We start from the raw sequence: 13134 nt of genomic DNA, 5'->3' as shown, positions 1-13134 counted from the left end.
CGGCGCCCAGCTTCCCTGCTCCCTGGCTCCCAGCGCCCAGCTCCCCGGCTGCCCGGCCCAACTCCACTCCTCGCCTTCCATTCCCTCCTCAATTGCGAAGGGCCTTTTTCGTTTTTGGTCACAGATTTGGGTATTTTCCAGTCATTCATGTTTCTTGTGTGTATTTTCTAGTTAGTTCATCTTATTATGGGAAACATGTAATGCAATGTCACCCTTTCCTTGTGGCTTCAGTCCTCCGAGAAGGTATTTAAGTGTGAGTATTATGAGGTTAGCGCCATGCGGCTAATGCCGCGCAAGGCAGAGTTTGGACGCGGCGGATGCTGCTCGGCGGGGAAGTGAAGGACGGGAGCTGGGCACAGTTCGAGGATGTCACGCCCTTGCAAAGGAAGGCGGGCATTCACCTACGAAACACCAGTTGGCCTTTTTATTTTAATGCATATTTGGATGTTATTAGATATAACTAAGTGTTCTCTGAAATCGTCATTGTGTGGAGTCAAAATCAGAAAGAATGTATACATATATTTATAAAAACATATACACTATAAACATATAGGAAATATGTATATAAAATATATAATTTCATTAATATATAAATATGTGAAATTTCATAATTATGTAAGTATAAAATACAGACATTAAAATATGTAAATATGTAATGCTCATATATACTTACATGTATTTTTTTGTTTAGTTTCCTATATCATTATATGCTCCAGATTATAAACTGAAATAATGGGAACCAGAATCCAGAGCCATTTCTCACATACATCTCTGCACTAAGCGTTACTTACACTTGAAGACCCATCAGACGATTGCTTCCCTCAACTGTTCCCTTTCCCTTGTGACACCCTGGTTTACGGTGGCTGTGCCTGTGCCATGGCTTGTGGCCTTGACGCAGGGTCGTACCTGGGCCACTGGGAGATGCCTGCGTTGAGGTTTGGTGATCTGGAGGCCACGAAGCGGGAGGAGTGGCCAAGGGGCTTTGGGGACTGGTAATCAGACCCCAGCCTGTCAGTGCAGGGTCAGAGGTTGAGCGAGGGCAAGCTGTGAGTGACATAAAACACTGGTCCAGGGACCGATCCTTATCATGAAGGAAATGGTGGCCTGAGCTCCCACAGGACTGTGTTTGGATTGCAGAGCATTTTCGGCTCCAGCAAAAGTGGCCTTTGACATCAGGATGACCCTTGAGGCTCCTCGAGTGCCTGGCCACCCAGCCCTCGAGCCTGTGACCCAGGTCTGGAACATCCCAAAATATTCATGCCAGACGCAGGCTGGACCCTGGCCCCAAACTCGGCTGGTCACTGGGGCAGTTCTAGAGGCCCTCCCTGGAGTAGTCTCACTAGTCCACTAAATTCATTGGAATGAATTCCACTGAACTCAAGCCTTTGTCATTATATGTGTCACACGTGAGTGTGCAGGTCTGTCGCATGTACACTCTCTTGTATGTGCAGCTCGCTGATCCAGCTGCTCCCTTTTGACAGCGGATGAGCGTAGCTGGCTCGCTGAGCCAGTACAGGTTAAAACAGTTAAAACGAACATTTTCCTGGAATGTGATATGCCTGCCTGCTTTGGATCTATTTCGTATGTTGGCTTTGTAGAAGCAACAGAAGTAAAGGAATTGAAGTTAACATGTGTTTTTAGACATGTAAGCAATGTACCGAGTCATTGCCAAGAGGTGACATTCCAGCTACAAAACAGTGTAACGTGCAGCACAGTTTAGCGCCAAGTAATATATGGCTCGATGGCTGTATTTTGCATTTTTTAAATATTAAGTCTTGTTTGTATTTCTCCGTTGGCAGGACATGAGTGAGTTCTCTGACATCTGTCCTGTTGAGGGCGGTGGCCAGTGCTGTGGCCACTCAGGCTGCACGTCTGTTTTTTTCATGCAATGTGGGGCTCAGGCCCCAGAGACCTCCGTCACCCCCAGCCTGCCCTTGTGTGTGGCCTGAGATGAGTGTGTGTTCTTTCATCCTGTCTGGAGGGAGAGCTTTGAGGTGGCTCTGTACTCAGCAAGAACGGGACATGTGCAGTCATCAAACGCTAAGCATTGGGGCTCAGTGCACTCATCAAACGCTAAGCATTGGGGCTCAGTGCACTCATCAAACGCTAAGCATTGGGGCTCAGTGGGGCTCGGTTCCTCTGTGTGCAGATAAGAATTACATTAGCTGACTCTTCTACCAAGTGTGCTCTTGATGTTGACTTGACTTAAGAGGATGGCTATCTGGCTGCTGGAACTGTCACTGCAAATATAGACAAGAGCGAATTTCTAAGAGGTTGTATAGGCTGGAAATGCCTCTCTTACGTGTTAGCACAGATCTCAAGCAAGGAACAAATGCAAAGAATTAAACAATCAAATAGTATCATCTCAGAATGCAAAGGAATGGTTCAGATTGAGGCCTGTGATTCCATTCGGGTCTCTCTTAGAATTTACCAAAAACAAGGAAATCACTTCAATTCAAAGTCTTCTTTTACCCCATATGTTCAGAGAGAAAGAGCTGGACAGTTGCTGAGTTAACAGAGAGAGTTCCTAAGTCACTGTCCTTCTAACAAAACAAGAAACAAAAGCTTGGCCCTTCCCACTGAAGCTCCACTCTCCTCACCCTTCCACTGGCCCCGCCTGGGCCCCCCGTTCTCGAAACTTCAGCTGCAAGGTGGGAAGCCAGTGTTCTCAGCGGGGTGGTCCTTACTTTTCCTGGGTAGCTGAGTTCATTCCGCCACTGAGACTGTAGACCCACTGGTGAGGCACGGACGGGAGAACAGGAGACAGGCCCCGGGGGGCTTGGGCAGGCCCTGTGTTAGTAAGTGACAGCTGATGAGTTCAGAGGATGCACATGGCCCCCCAGGTGGTATCCAGCTCACAGTAACAAGTCTCAGCTGTTACTCTTTTTTTTTTTTTTTTTTTTAAGATTTTTTTATTGACTTTTAGAGAGTGAGGAAAGGAGGGGAAGAGAGATAGAAACATCCATGTGAGAGCAAAACATGGATCGGCTGCCTCCTCCACGCCCCCTACCTGGGATTGAGCCACAACCCTGGCATGTGCCCTGACCAGGAATTGAACCCGCCACCTTTCAGTGCTCAGGATGACGCCCAGCCAACTGAGCCACACCAGCCAGGGCCACAGCTGTTACTCTGAAGTTCAGGTGTTCCTGCTCCTATAGAAACGGACCTGGTCCCGCCTTGCTCTTTGCCCCACACTGAGGGTTTCCCTGGGATGTGGAACTTTCAGGGCTGACACAGGGCTGACCCAGGTAACCAGGGACAGGTGGGCAAACTAGTCATGGTCCCTGCAAGGAAGTAGTGAGGAGTCCCCTCTCCAGGAGCACACCGAGCCCCAAACATTCAGAAGCTAGTTGGTAAAATGTCACTACTATTTTCTTTTTAAAAAGTGAACTCTGATCTGTTTCTGGTTCCGGTTGATGATGGTAGGTCCTTCCATTTTTTGGGTTGGAATGGGATTTTGCAAAAGGTAGCACCACCAGAAATTACAGTTTTCACAAAGAACCTACCCTACCCATTTGTGAACGAAGATTGAGCTCAGATTTACTTGCGGGACAAAACTATCAGAGGAAAAGGTGAGAGGAAGGTGCTCATTGTAGGAATAAAACTTAAGTTCTGCGGTTACCTCTAGGATTAAAAACTGTGGACAATAGTCGAGTTTGGAAATAGAAATTGGCCCACTTCCTCCAGTAATCCTGCTGTGTCATTGTCTTTTTCTTCTATTTTTTGACCTTGTAGGCTGACTGATATTTTGTCGAAACACTTTATGCCCTGAGCACGTTTAAATCTAGCAAGGTCTCTGCCAGGACGGCTCTGGGCTCCTCACCTGTGCAAACAGGTGGTGGTTTTCCCAGCATTTCTGAGGTTTGAAAGAGCAGTTTATGCTACTAGCTCCCTGCCATCTGCAGCACGGTGACTCAGAGACGTAACTTATATGGATGAGCTGACATCCTCCGACTTCTGCCCCCTCCTTGATGGCTTTGTTTTACCCGTTGACATGAACTTGGCTGAAACAGACGCTCTTGTGTCTGTGGGTGAATTAGTTGCATGTGTGATGTGTTCTTATTATTTTCAAAATTGTGTAATGGGGTAAGTATGTCATTTCTTTAGAATTAGATGTCCCTTTTCCGAGGCTACACTTTCACGTAATTCCTCTTTCCTGCGGACCTCCGCGTAAACCTGATGGTTTTATTGGACGATGGATTGCGCTTGCCGCCAACACATGTCAGTCGCAAAGCACGCTTGTTATTTTTGGAAGGAGGCAAGTTGAATTAAATCAAGTCTCTGTGGACTGATTGGATTTTCCCCTTCAACGTAGGAGCCTGTGACTAGACCGTGTTCTCACTTCACATCATTCTCTGTACCCCAACGTCGTGCCCCCCAAATTGGTGTGTCCCATACCCTAGTTACTGAGTAGGCACGAAAGCTCAGGTCGATGGGCAGGTGCACCGGCCTCCACCTGCCCCTCCGCCTTCTCTTTGCACATCTGGGGACCCCTCTCGAGGATGAGGGCCACCTCTTAAGCTTTTGTTTCCTGTGGTTCCTAACATCACGTCTTGCTCAGTAGGCACGGCCACGTTTGCTGACGGATTTCCCTCCGGCTACGTCATCTAATGGTGGGAATTCCCTCCACTGCTCTCAGCTCACTTTATCAGTAGAGCTGGAAACTTCTAAATTAATTGATTTGTCAGCCAAATATGCTAGGTCGAATATAGTAAAGGACCTTTTCAGGGGAAGTAGTCAACGTTTTCCTTCCTGAGTTTGCCTTTGCTGGTGGATCACTGTGTCTGAGACTATCAATTTTCAGGATCATTCCATGGAAAAACAAAGCTCCTTGGAACATGCGAAAAAACAAAAACAAAAACATGAAGGCTGTCCTAAACTTGTAAGACTTCTCTGATTTTCATTAGGGGTTTTTAGGACACAACCAACAAAAATGTTGGAGACGGTATTTGACAAGAAAAGAAGGCAGGTGCATTAGCCGCTCGACAGGCCTTCAGTGTCTCTTCCAAATGGGCCAAATCCTTGAAAAATGTAACACAGCCCTTTCGGCCACAAGTTGCCCATGTCATCTCTGCCGAGGTTCATCATGTGTCCAACGGGAGGGAGTCAACCACAGCTGTGGCAGCTGGGAAAATATGAAGCCAGAAATGTACAAAATTTCTGTTTTTTCAGACATTTATGTTTAGGAAATTCATACCAAATCTCTGCTTCATAAGGTCATTTTAAGATTTTTTTTTAAAGTTAGAAAGCCATCATTTTTGTGAGCTCTGATAGGGTCAATATTTCTAGCTGTATAATACTTTCAGCTGGAAAAGGTAACCAGGTGAGATTAGATCCTAACGTGTGTGGGGGAGAGAGAGAGAGATTTATTTCTACATCTGATTCCTTTTTAGTGAATTTCTTCCCCCAAATTGTATTTGACACCCAAGTGGCTCACATGGAAGCTAGTGTAGTTCATTCCCAGTGGGACACTGGCCCTGTGAGAGCGCTGAGCGAGACAGACGAGGGGCTCGTCCAACCACTGATTCACGTAGATCTAGGCCTAGGAGCCTGGCTTTTGCTTACAAATGGAACCTCCCTTTAAGCAAACGGTGTCGGTACCATTCAAAACGCCACAGGCTCGGACAGTTCCCCGCGCACACTTGTGCCTGCTTTCTTTTCATTGCCTCCTAATTTTCCTTCCTTTATTCTGCCGGGCTCAGGCCACCACTGCCATGAACATTTATTTATTAAGCGTCATTCTTGACTTCCTGACACCTTTACCTTGGCCTCTGACTACAAGGGGAGGGCGTTCACTTGTTAGATTTTCTGTTTCTCTTTGTGGCCTTGCGTGAAAGGGACCGTAGGGGACTTAAGGATTCGTGCCCACAGCGTGTGCATAAGCTCCCCGAGACTGGTCTTGCCTTTGGGCAACTGTGCCGTGTGTGGGGGGTGTCTTTCCGTCCCGACAAGCCATCCTTAGCTAAACGAAAGGGAAACCCCAGTCTGATGAACTATTCAGAGAACTTCAACGTGCCGAGCCCTCCGAGATTGGTAAAAAATGCTTGGTTTCTACAGAGCCCTCTCAAGTGCTGTTGAGATTTACTAATTCAGCTTATGTTGCAAGAATACAGTTCTTTTATATAGATGGGCAGAAAATTATGACCTTTTATCAGCTACATCAGAAGGGGCAGGGCCCCGAGCCCCTTAAACCCTGCAGTTCAATCAGAGCGGGACTGATTAGACTTGAATAATCGGCCTTTGGTAGGTGACCAGTGTGACTGACAGGTAGATTGCCTCCACCTGGTCACGGTCCCCCAGTTACAATGACAAAAGACAAGCTGTTTGTCAGTTACACTGTCATCATTCAGAAGCAGGATTAATGAGGAACCTAATCCCTGTGTGTCTGGTTGAATCAGCTGACGAGTCCGTTACACGTGTAACTTGTCCTGCGGTTCCACTCAGAAAGAGGTGTAAGCAGTGCCCACCATGCTCTAGTGGTCAGCTCTGGAGCCCAGATGAAAGATTTTGTACTTTCAGGGGAGGCAGAGGAGTGATGGCGTGAGGCCGCGGCCGGCGTTAGTGACGATGGTGCGGAGGCTCTTCGGCAGTGTCCGGGCTCCTCACGCTGTCCCCCTGTGTCCCTGAGAGCTCCCAGGTCGCCCCGCCCGGCAGGAGGAACTCAGCCTCCGATGGCTTCCTGAGCTTTCTGTGTCACCTGTCCCTTGCCGAGTCTGTCACTGTGCAGTCACCTGACCTGGGTCCCCCTCAGTGAACCTGTGGCCGGGGAGGCAGTGAAGGGTAGAAACAGAAGTTCTCTTGCGCACAGCGTGGAACTGTGGGCCGGGACGCTAGGCCCGTACACAGGATGCGCCAGAGGCACAGAGTTTTCACTGCTGTCAGAGAAGGGGCAGGACAGGCGCAGGCGTCTCCGTGGGAGCGTGCCCCGTGCCCCGTCTCCGTGGGAGCGTGCCCCGTGCCCCGTCTCCGTGGGAGCGTGCCCCGTGCCCCGTCTCCGTGGGCGCGTGCCCTGTGCCCCGTCTCCGTGGGGGCGTGCCCTGTGCCCCGTCTCCGTGGGGGCGTGCCCTGTGCCCCGTCTCCGTGGGGGCGTGCCCTGTGCCCCGTCTCCGTGGGAGCGTGCCTGTGCCCTGTGCCCCGTCTCCGTGGGAGCGTGCCCTGTGCCCTGTGCCCCGTCTCCGTGGGAGCGTGCCTGTGCCCTGTGCCCCGTCTCCGTGGGAGCGTGCCCTGTGCCCTGTGCCCCGTCTCCGTGGGAGCGTGCCTGTGCCCTGTGCCCCGTCTCCGTGGGAGTGTGCCCTGTGCCCTGTGCCCCGTCTCCGTGGGAGCGTGCCCCGTGCCCCGTCTCCGTGGGGGCGTGCCCCGTGCCCCGTCTCCGTGGGGGCGTGCCCCGTGCCCCGTCTCCGTGGGGGCGTGCCCCGTGCCCCGTCTCCGTGGGGGCGTGCCCCGTGCCCCGTCTCCGTGGGGGCGTGCCCCGTGCCCCGTCTCCGTGGGGGCGTGCCCCGTGCCCCGTCTCCGTGGGGGCGTGCCCCGTGCCCCGTCTCCGTGGGGGCGTGCCCCGTGCCCCGTCTCCGTGGGGGCGTGCCCCGTGCCCCGTCTCCGTGAGGGCGTGCCCTGTGCCCCGTCTCCGTGGGAGCGTGCCCTGTTCCCCGTCTCCGTGGGAGCGTGCCCTGTGCCCTGTGCCCCATCTCCGTGGGAGCGTGCCCTGTGCCCCGTCTCCGTGAGGGCGTGCCCTGTGCCCTGTGCCCCATCTCCGTGGGAGCGTGCCCTGTTCCCCGTCTCCGTGGGAGCGTGCCCTGTTCCCCGTCTCCGTGGGAGCGTGCCCTGTTCCCCGTCTCCGTGGGAGCGTGCCCTGTGCCCCGTCTCTCTATGAGAGTGTCCCCTGGGCCCCGTCTCTGTGAGAGTGTCCCCTGGGCCCCGTCTCTGTGAGAGTGTCCCCTGGGCCCCGTCTCTGTGAGAGTGTCCCCTGGGCCCCGTCTCTGTGAGAGTGTCCCCTGGGCCCCGTCTCTGTGAGAGTGTCCCCCCGGGCCCATCTGAGAGCGCCCTGTGCCCTCAGTTTGCTCTCGTGCCTGCTGTTACCAGGTGAGGGCCTCCCTCCAGCGTGCGTGAGTAGGAGAAATGGGAGGAATTAGTGAGCACGGGTCCGAGGGGTCCTCTCCGAGGCGGATGGAAATGGGTTCACTTCCTCCGCTTTCCGCCCCTTCGGTTTGGTGAGACCCCGTGTGGCAGCTGCTCTGAGCAGCAGTCCCGGCGGCCGCGCTTTACCCACGGGCCGGCGGAGTCCCTTCGAGACGGGCGTGAGGTCCTTCCCGGGAGTCCTGGAGGCCGTCGGCCAGTGTCTGGCAGGAATCCTGTCCCTTCATGTCGCTCAGGCAATTACCGTGTGTTGTGTGGGGAGGACATTAAGCTCTGGTCTCTTAGCAACGGTCAGGTGTCACTACAGTGCGCCTGACTGTGACCACAGCGCTGGGCACTCGGTCTCCCAAACTTACTCTTCTAACTGCAAACATGCGCCCTTTGACCAGCAGCTCCCCGGTTCCTAATTCCCTGAAACTTTCATAGCTGTGCTAAGACCACATTAACTATAAGGTGCAATAATCATTACAGACAAAGCAGATCACTTAGGATGCTCGATGGTCCTGTGTTTCCCGGGAGCACCTTAAGGTAAACTTGCACCCACTCGTCCAGAGAGGGGACCCAGTGGGAGTCTCCAGTTTCTAAGTCACTGACAACATTGTCCCCCAGGATGGGCAGTGCCTCAGTCACTCTGTGGAGCTCTCCGGCTGGTCCTAGAAAAGTCGCAGGAGCAGCCCACTTCTGTGCCCAGAGAATGACCGCGAGGCCTGGAGGAAACAGGCCAGCTGGTTGAGGGTGACATGCAGGCGGCATTCAGAATGCAGCTGTGCAAGGTGTGGCTTCGTGAGAGACGTGCAGGCCACCTGAGGTGGGGACGGGACACCTGAGCCAGGCCTGCACACTGTCCAGCAGACTGAGGACTGCTGTTTCCCGAGAAGGGAGAATCATTCAGTGTGCCCAGGAACTGGCTGCGGCACCCGCCCCGCCCTAGGCAAGGGGGCCCTGGCCGCTGGGACTCATGGCCTCTCCTTCCCTGCAGGAGAAGCCGTACAAGTGCTCGGAGTGCAGCAAGGCCTTCAGCCAGAAGCGGGGCCTGGACGAGCACCGGCGGACGCACACCGGGGAGAAGCCGTTCCAGTGCGACGTGAGTGGCCTCCTCCTTCCTGTCTGGGGCCCCCACCACCAGGAGGGTGTGTGTGTGCGCCTGAGTGTGTGCGTGAGTGTTGGTATGAATGGGTACATCTGTATATAAGCATGAGTGTGCATGTGTGTGTGTATGTCTGTGTGTACATCTATGTGTACATCTATGTGTATGGATGAGTGTGCATGTGCATGCATCTATGTATGCATGTGTGTATGAGTGAATGTGTGTGCATCTATGTGTATGTCTGTGTGTGTGTATGTCTGTGTGTCTTGAGTATATGTTTCAGTGTGTGCCTGCATGTCTGTATGAGTGTGTGTGCATCTATATGTATGTCTGAGTGTGTGCGTGTCTGAGTGTATGTCTGTGCATGTATATGCATGAGTATGTACATCTATGTGTATGCATGAGTGTGTATGTGTGTGTGCATCTGTGTGTATGAGTGAGTGTGTGTGCATGTCTGAGTGTGTCTGTTGTGTGAGTGTGTACATCTATGTGTATGCATGAGAGTGTGTGTGTATGTCTGGGTGTGTATATGTTTGAGTGTGTGTGTCTGAGTGCATCTGTGTGTATGCATGAGAGTGTGTGTATGTCTGAGTGTGTATGTGTTTGAGTGTGTGTGTCTGTGTATGTGTGTGTCTGAGTGTACATCTGTGCACGCATGAATGTGCGTGTGTGTGTCTGAGTGTGTCTGTGTATGCATGAGTGTGCGTGTGTGTGTCTGAGTGCATCTGTGTATGCATGAGTGTGCGTGTGTGCGTCTGTATATATGTGTGTGTCTGAGTGTACATCTGTGTGTATGCATGAGAGTGTGTGTGTGTCTGAGTGTGTATGTGTTTGAGTGTGTGTGTCTGTGCATGTGTGTGTCTGAGTGTACATCTGTGTGTACGCTTGAGTGTGCGTGTGTGTGTCTGAGTGCATCTGTGTGTATGCATGAGTTTGTGTGTGTATGTCTGAGTGTGCATATGTCTGAGTGTGTGTGTCTGAGTGTACATCTGTGTGTACGCATGAGTGTGCGTGTGTGTCTGAGTGCATCTGTGTGTGCATAAGTACACCATTTATGCCGTTTAGACTCCGAGGCATTTTGTGTAAGAGGTTTAATAGGAAACTGTCAATGCAGTCCATTCTGGGGAGAAAGATATTCTTTTGGGGAGTGGCCCCCGATGATTAAATACAGCGGCTGCAGGGAGGGAGGGAGGTGGGCGTGCAGAGCACACCCATGAAGTGCAGATGACTCTTGGGAACTGAATTAACTTTCTTCACCCTTATTGGGTGTTAACGTCCACTCATTTCAGGAGCAGTGCTGCCTGCCGTCCATCCTGGCGACAGGGACGGGCACCGTGTCCCTTGTACAGAGGAAGGACGTGTCACGTGTCTCGGTCTCTCCTAGGTGTGTGACTTGGCCTTCAGCCTGAAGAAGATGCTCATCCGACACAAGATGACTCACAATCCCAACCGTCCGCTGGCAGAGTGCCAGTTCTGCCACAAGAAGTTCACCCGGAACGACTACCTCAAAGTGCACATGGACAACATCCACGGCGAGGCCGACAGCTGACGGGGCGGGCGCCCCGGGACGGCCCGCGGGGCCCCGGCTGCCGCCCGGTGAGCGGCGCAGAGCCGCCCTCAGCCGCCGGCCTCCCGGCCTTCGTTGCCAGCCTTTAGGGTCCGTAGACACATATGCAAAAAGAAAAAATTCTCCTTTTATCAAGAAATGTACACATGGAAAAATAACTTTGTAGCTTTACAGTATACGGCTTGTGCTCTGTTCTTATAAAACGGAAAAAGAGTCCTGGCTGTCCTTGGCCGTGTCTCTACTGAGGTTTAGCAGCACCCTCCCTATCAGGCCTTTTCATCTTAGTTATTTCTGTGTGCGTGCGCGCATGCGTGCGTGTGTGTGTGGTTGTGCACGGGCTCGGTATTGCAACTGGTCATTACTAATGCAGCCGTAAAGAAATGAAGATTTCCCAGACACATCACTGCAGATACGGGCAGGAGTTTCTAGTGTCTCAAGCATGACGACCGGATGAAACGCTGTTACCAGGTTTTGTGAAACAGACCAAAAGTTGATCTTACTTAACATCTCCCTACACCAGGTTGGTTTAAAGTAAAGAGCCATTTAAGAACTAAAACATCTACTGAGATGTTGCTCGTTTTCAGCAATTCTTAGGAAACGTGACTGGCTCTCGTCACTCAGATGCGGACACTCACGGCCTGGAATACCTTGAAAAGCCTTCACAGAAGTGACCCTAACAGTTACATAGTCACCAGGCTGGGCCTCCTGAGCTCCTACTAGTTCTCTCTAGAAATGAACAACACACAAACTCATACAGCTGAAAAGGGAAGCAGGACAGGCCGTCCGTGTCGGGCCGGACAGCAGCAGCCCTGAGTGACGTGGGGGTGTTAGTGACGGTGACCCGGCCCTCGCCTCTCGCTCCGCAGTACAGGACACGTGCAGATGCCGGTCCTCAGAGCAGTTACATTCTGTTTTGAAAAAGACATTTTGCAGAATCTTGGCAGTAGCCGTTCTCAAACACTTTTGAATTACCCTCAATTTTCCTGTGTTACTAGGAATCAGAATAAAAAAATAAACCTGCTGATTGTTGGGATTGAAATGATCACTGATGCTTAAGGGGAATGAAGCGGGAAGCTTTGTTTCTTGTTTTAGGTTACATTTCAGTGAAACATTTAAGAGCAGCCTGGAATGAACAGCTTGTTGTGGGAGAAGACACGAGGACACACGGTAGTGGTATCAAGTGGCACGTAGAGGAATCCAAAGCCAGAGGAAAATGGACGTGAAGCCCAAATTCTGAACCGTTTTGCGTGGAGCCCACTCCACAGGGAGGAAGTGTGATGCTGGCGGGTAACCGGTTCTGATGCTTTAGGGAGAAAGGTTATTTGAAGACAATGCTTTGAAATCAGGAGTCTTGTTTTAGAGTTCTATTCATGCTCAGTTCCAGTTTTGAAAAAAAGATTCAATATAGATATTTAAGCTCTGTAAAAATACTAAATTTGGAACTCACCAGAGATAACTTTAAGAAAATGTAAATTCCCAGATTATAATTTAGGAGATGTCTCAGTGTGCCTCTGTAGCATTTTGTATCTGAAATTACAGACTATTGTATAAGAACGGATTTGGGTCTCGTTTCTCCCGTGTCATTTGTTTCAACAGCGTATTTTTAGATCCAAGTGTTTCAGTTTAACACGACAGTGCTCGTATCGTCTGAACATAAAAGGACAGCTGTAGAACTGGGTCTGTACGTCATGTAACATGTCTGTGCGGCCTGAGGGCTGCCTCTCTAGACGGGATGCGTCCCATCCCGATGATGGGACCAGTGTGACGTGTGAAAGAAGCCAGATACCGATGTTGTGGGATCTCAGCACCTCGACTGACTGGGCTCTGGGGAAGTTACCCGGGAAACCAGGAGCCACAGCGCTGCGGAGTCATGCGACCTGGAAGCGGTGGGGCCCTCAGGCTGGAGGGGCATCTACCATTGAGGAAAACCTCAAAAAAGGGTGTGGCTAGACCCCTATCCTGCCTTTTCGAGGCACTGAAACCAAACCCAGTGCTCCTGGTCTTGTGAGTGTGTGTGCGTGCGTGTGTGTGTGTGTGAGAGTGTATTCATGTATGAGTGTGTGTGCATGTATGTGCATGTGAGTGTGTATGTATGTGTAAGAGTGTGCGTGCGTGCATGTGAGTGTGAATGTGTGTATGTGTGCACATGCACACTCATGCACTTGGAAAGCTTTATAAAGAAATATCCTAAGAGAGTTTTAAGTAACGCTAACCATTTTCTTAGGTTCTTATTCCTAGAAAAATTATAATGATCTCAAAATGAATTTCACATACTGCATTTCAGAGAACCAAGAATTTAAACCTGCCTTTTAAAACAACTCACAAGATCCAGGCTAAAGTTAATTTTAAT

The 13134-nt window shown here is 51.1% G+C and overlaps 1 protein-coding gene across 1 annotated transcript in view; it reads left to right on the top strand.

The window, feature by feature from the left end:
- The window catches only part of PRDM5 (PR/SET domain 5), a 104142-nt gene extending 91804 nt beyond the window's left edge, over positions 1 to 12338 (top strand). The window contains exons 15-16 of the mRNA XM_087816221.1: positions 9110 to 9214; positions 10602 to 12338. Of these exons, the coding sequence (XP_087672347.1) occupies positions 9110 to 9214; positions 10602 to 10766 (270 nt within the window). The 3' untranslated portion in view covers positions 10767 to 12338. The remainder of the gene's footprint in view (positions 1 to 9109; positions 9215 to 10601) is intronic.
- Positions 12339 to 13134: the final 796 nt, after the last annotated feature.

Source organism: Miniopterus natalensis, chromosome 4 (assembly GCF_054644295.1).
Source record: "Miniopterus natalensis isolate mMinNat1 chromosome 4, mMinNat1.hap1, whole genome shotgun sequence".
Lineage (NCBI taxonomy): Eukaryota > Metazoa > Chordata > Mammalia > Chiroptera > Miniopteridae > Miniopterus > Miniopterus natalensis.
Note: the sequence above shows the minus strand (reverse complement) of the source record. Positions and strands in the feature narration are given on the sequence as shown.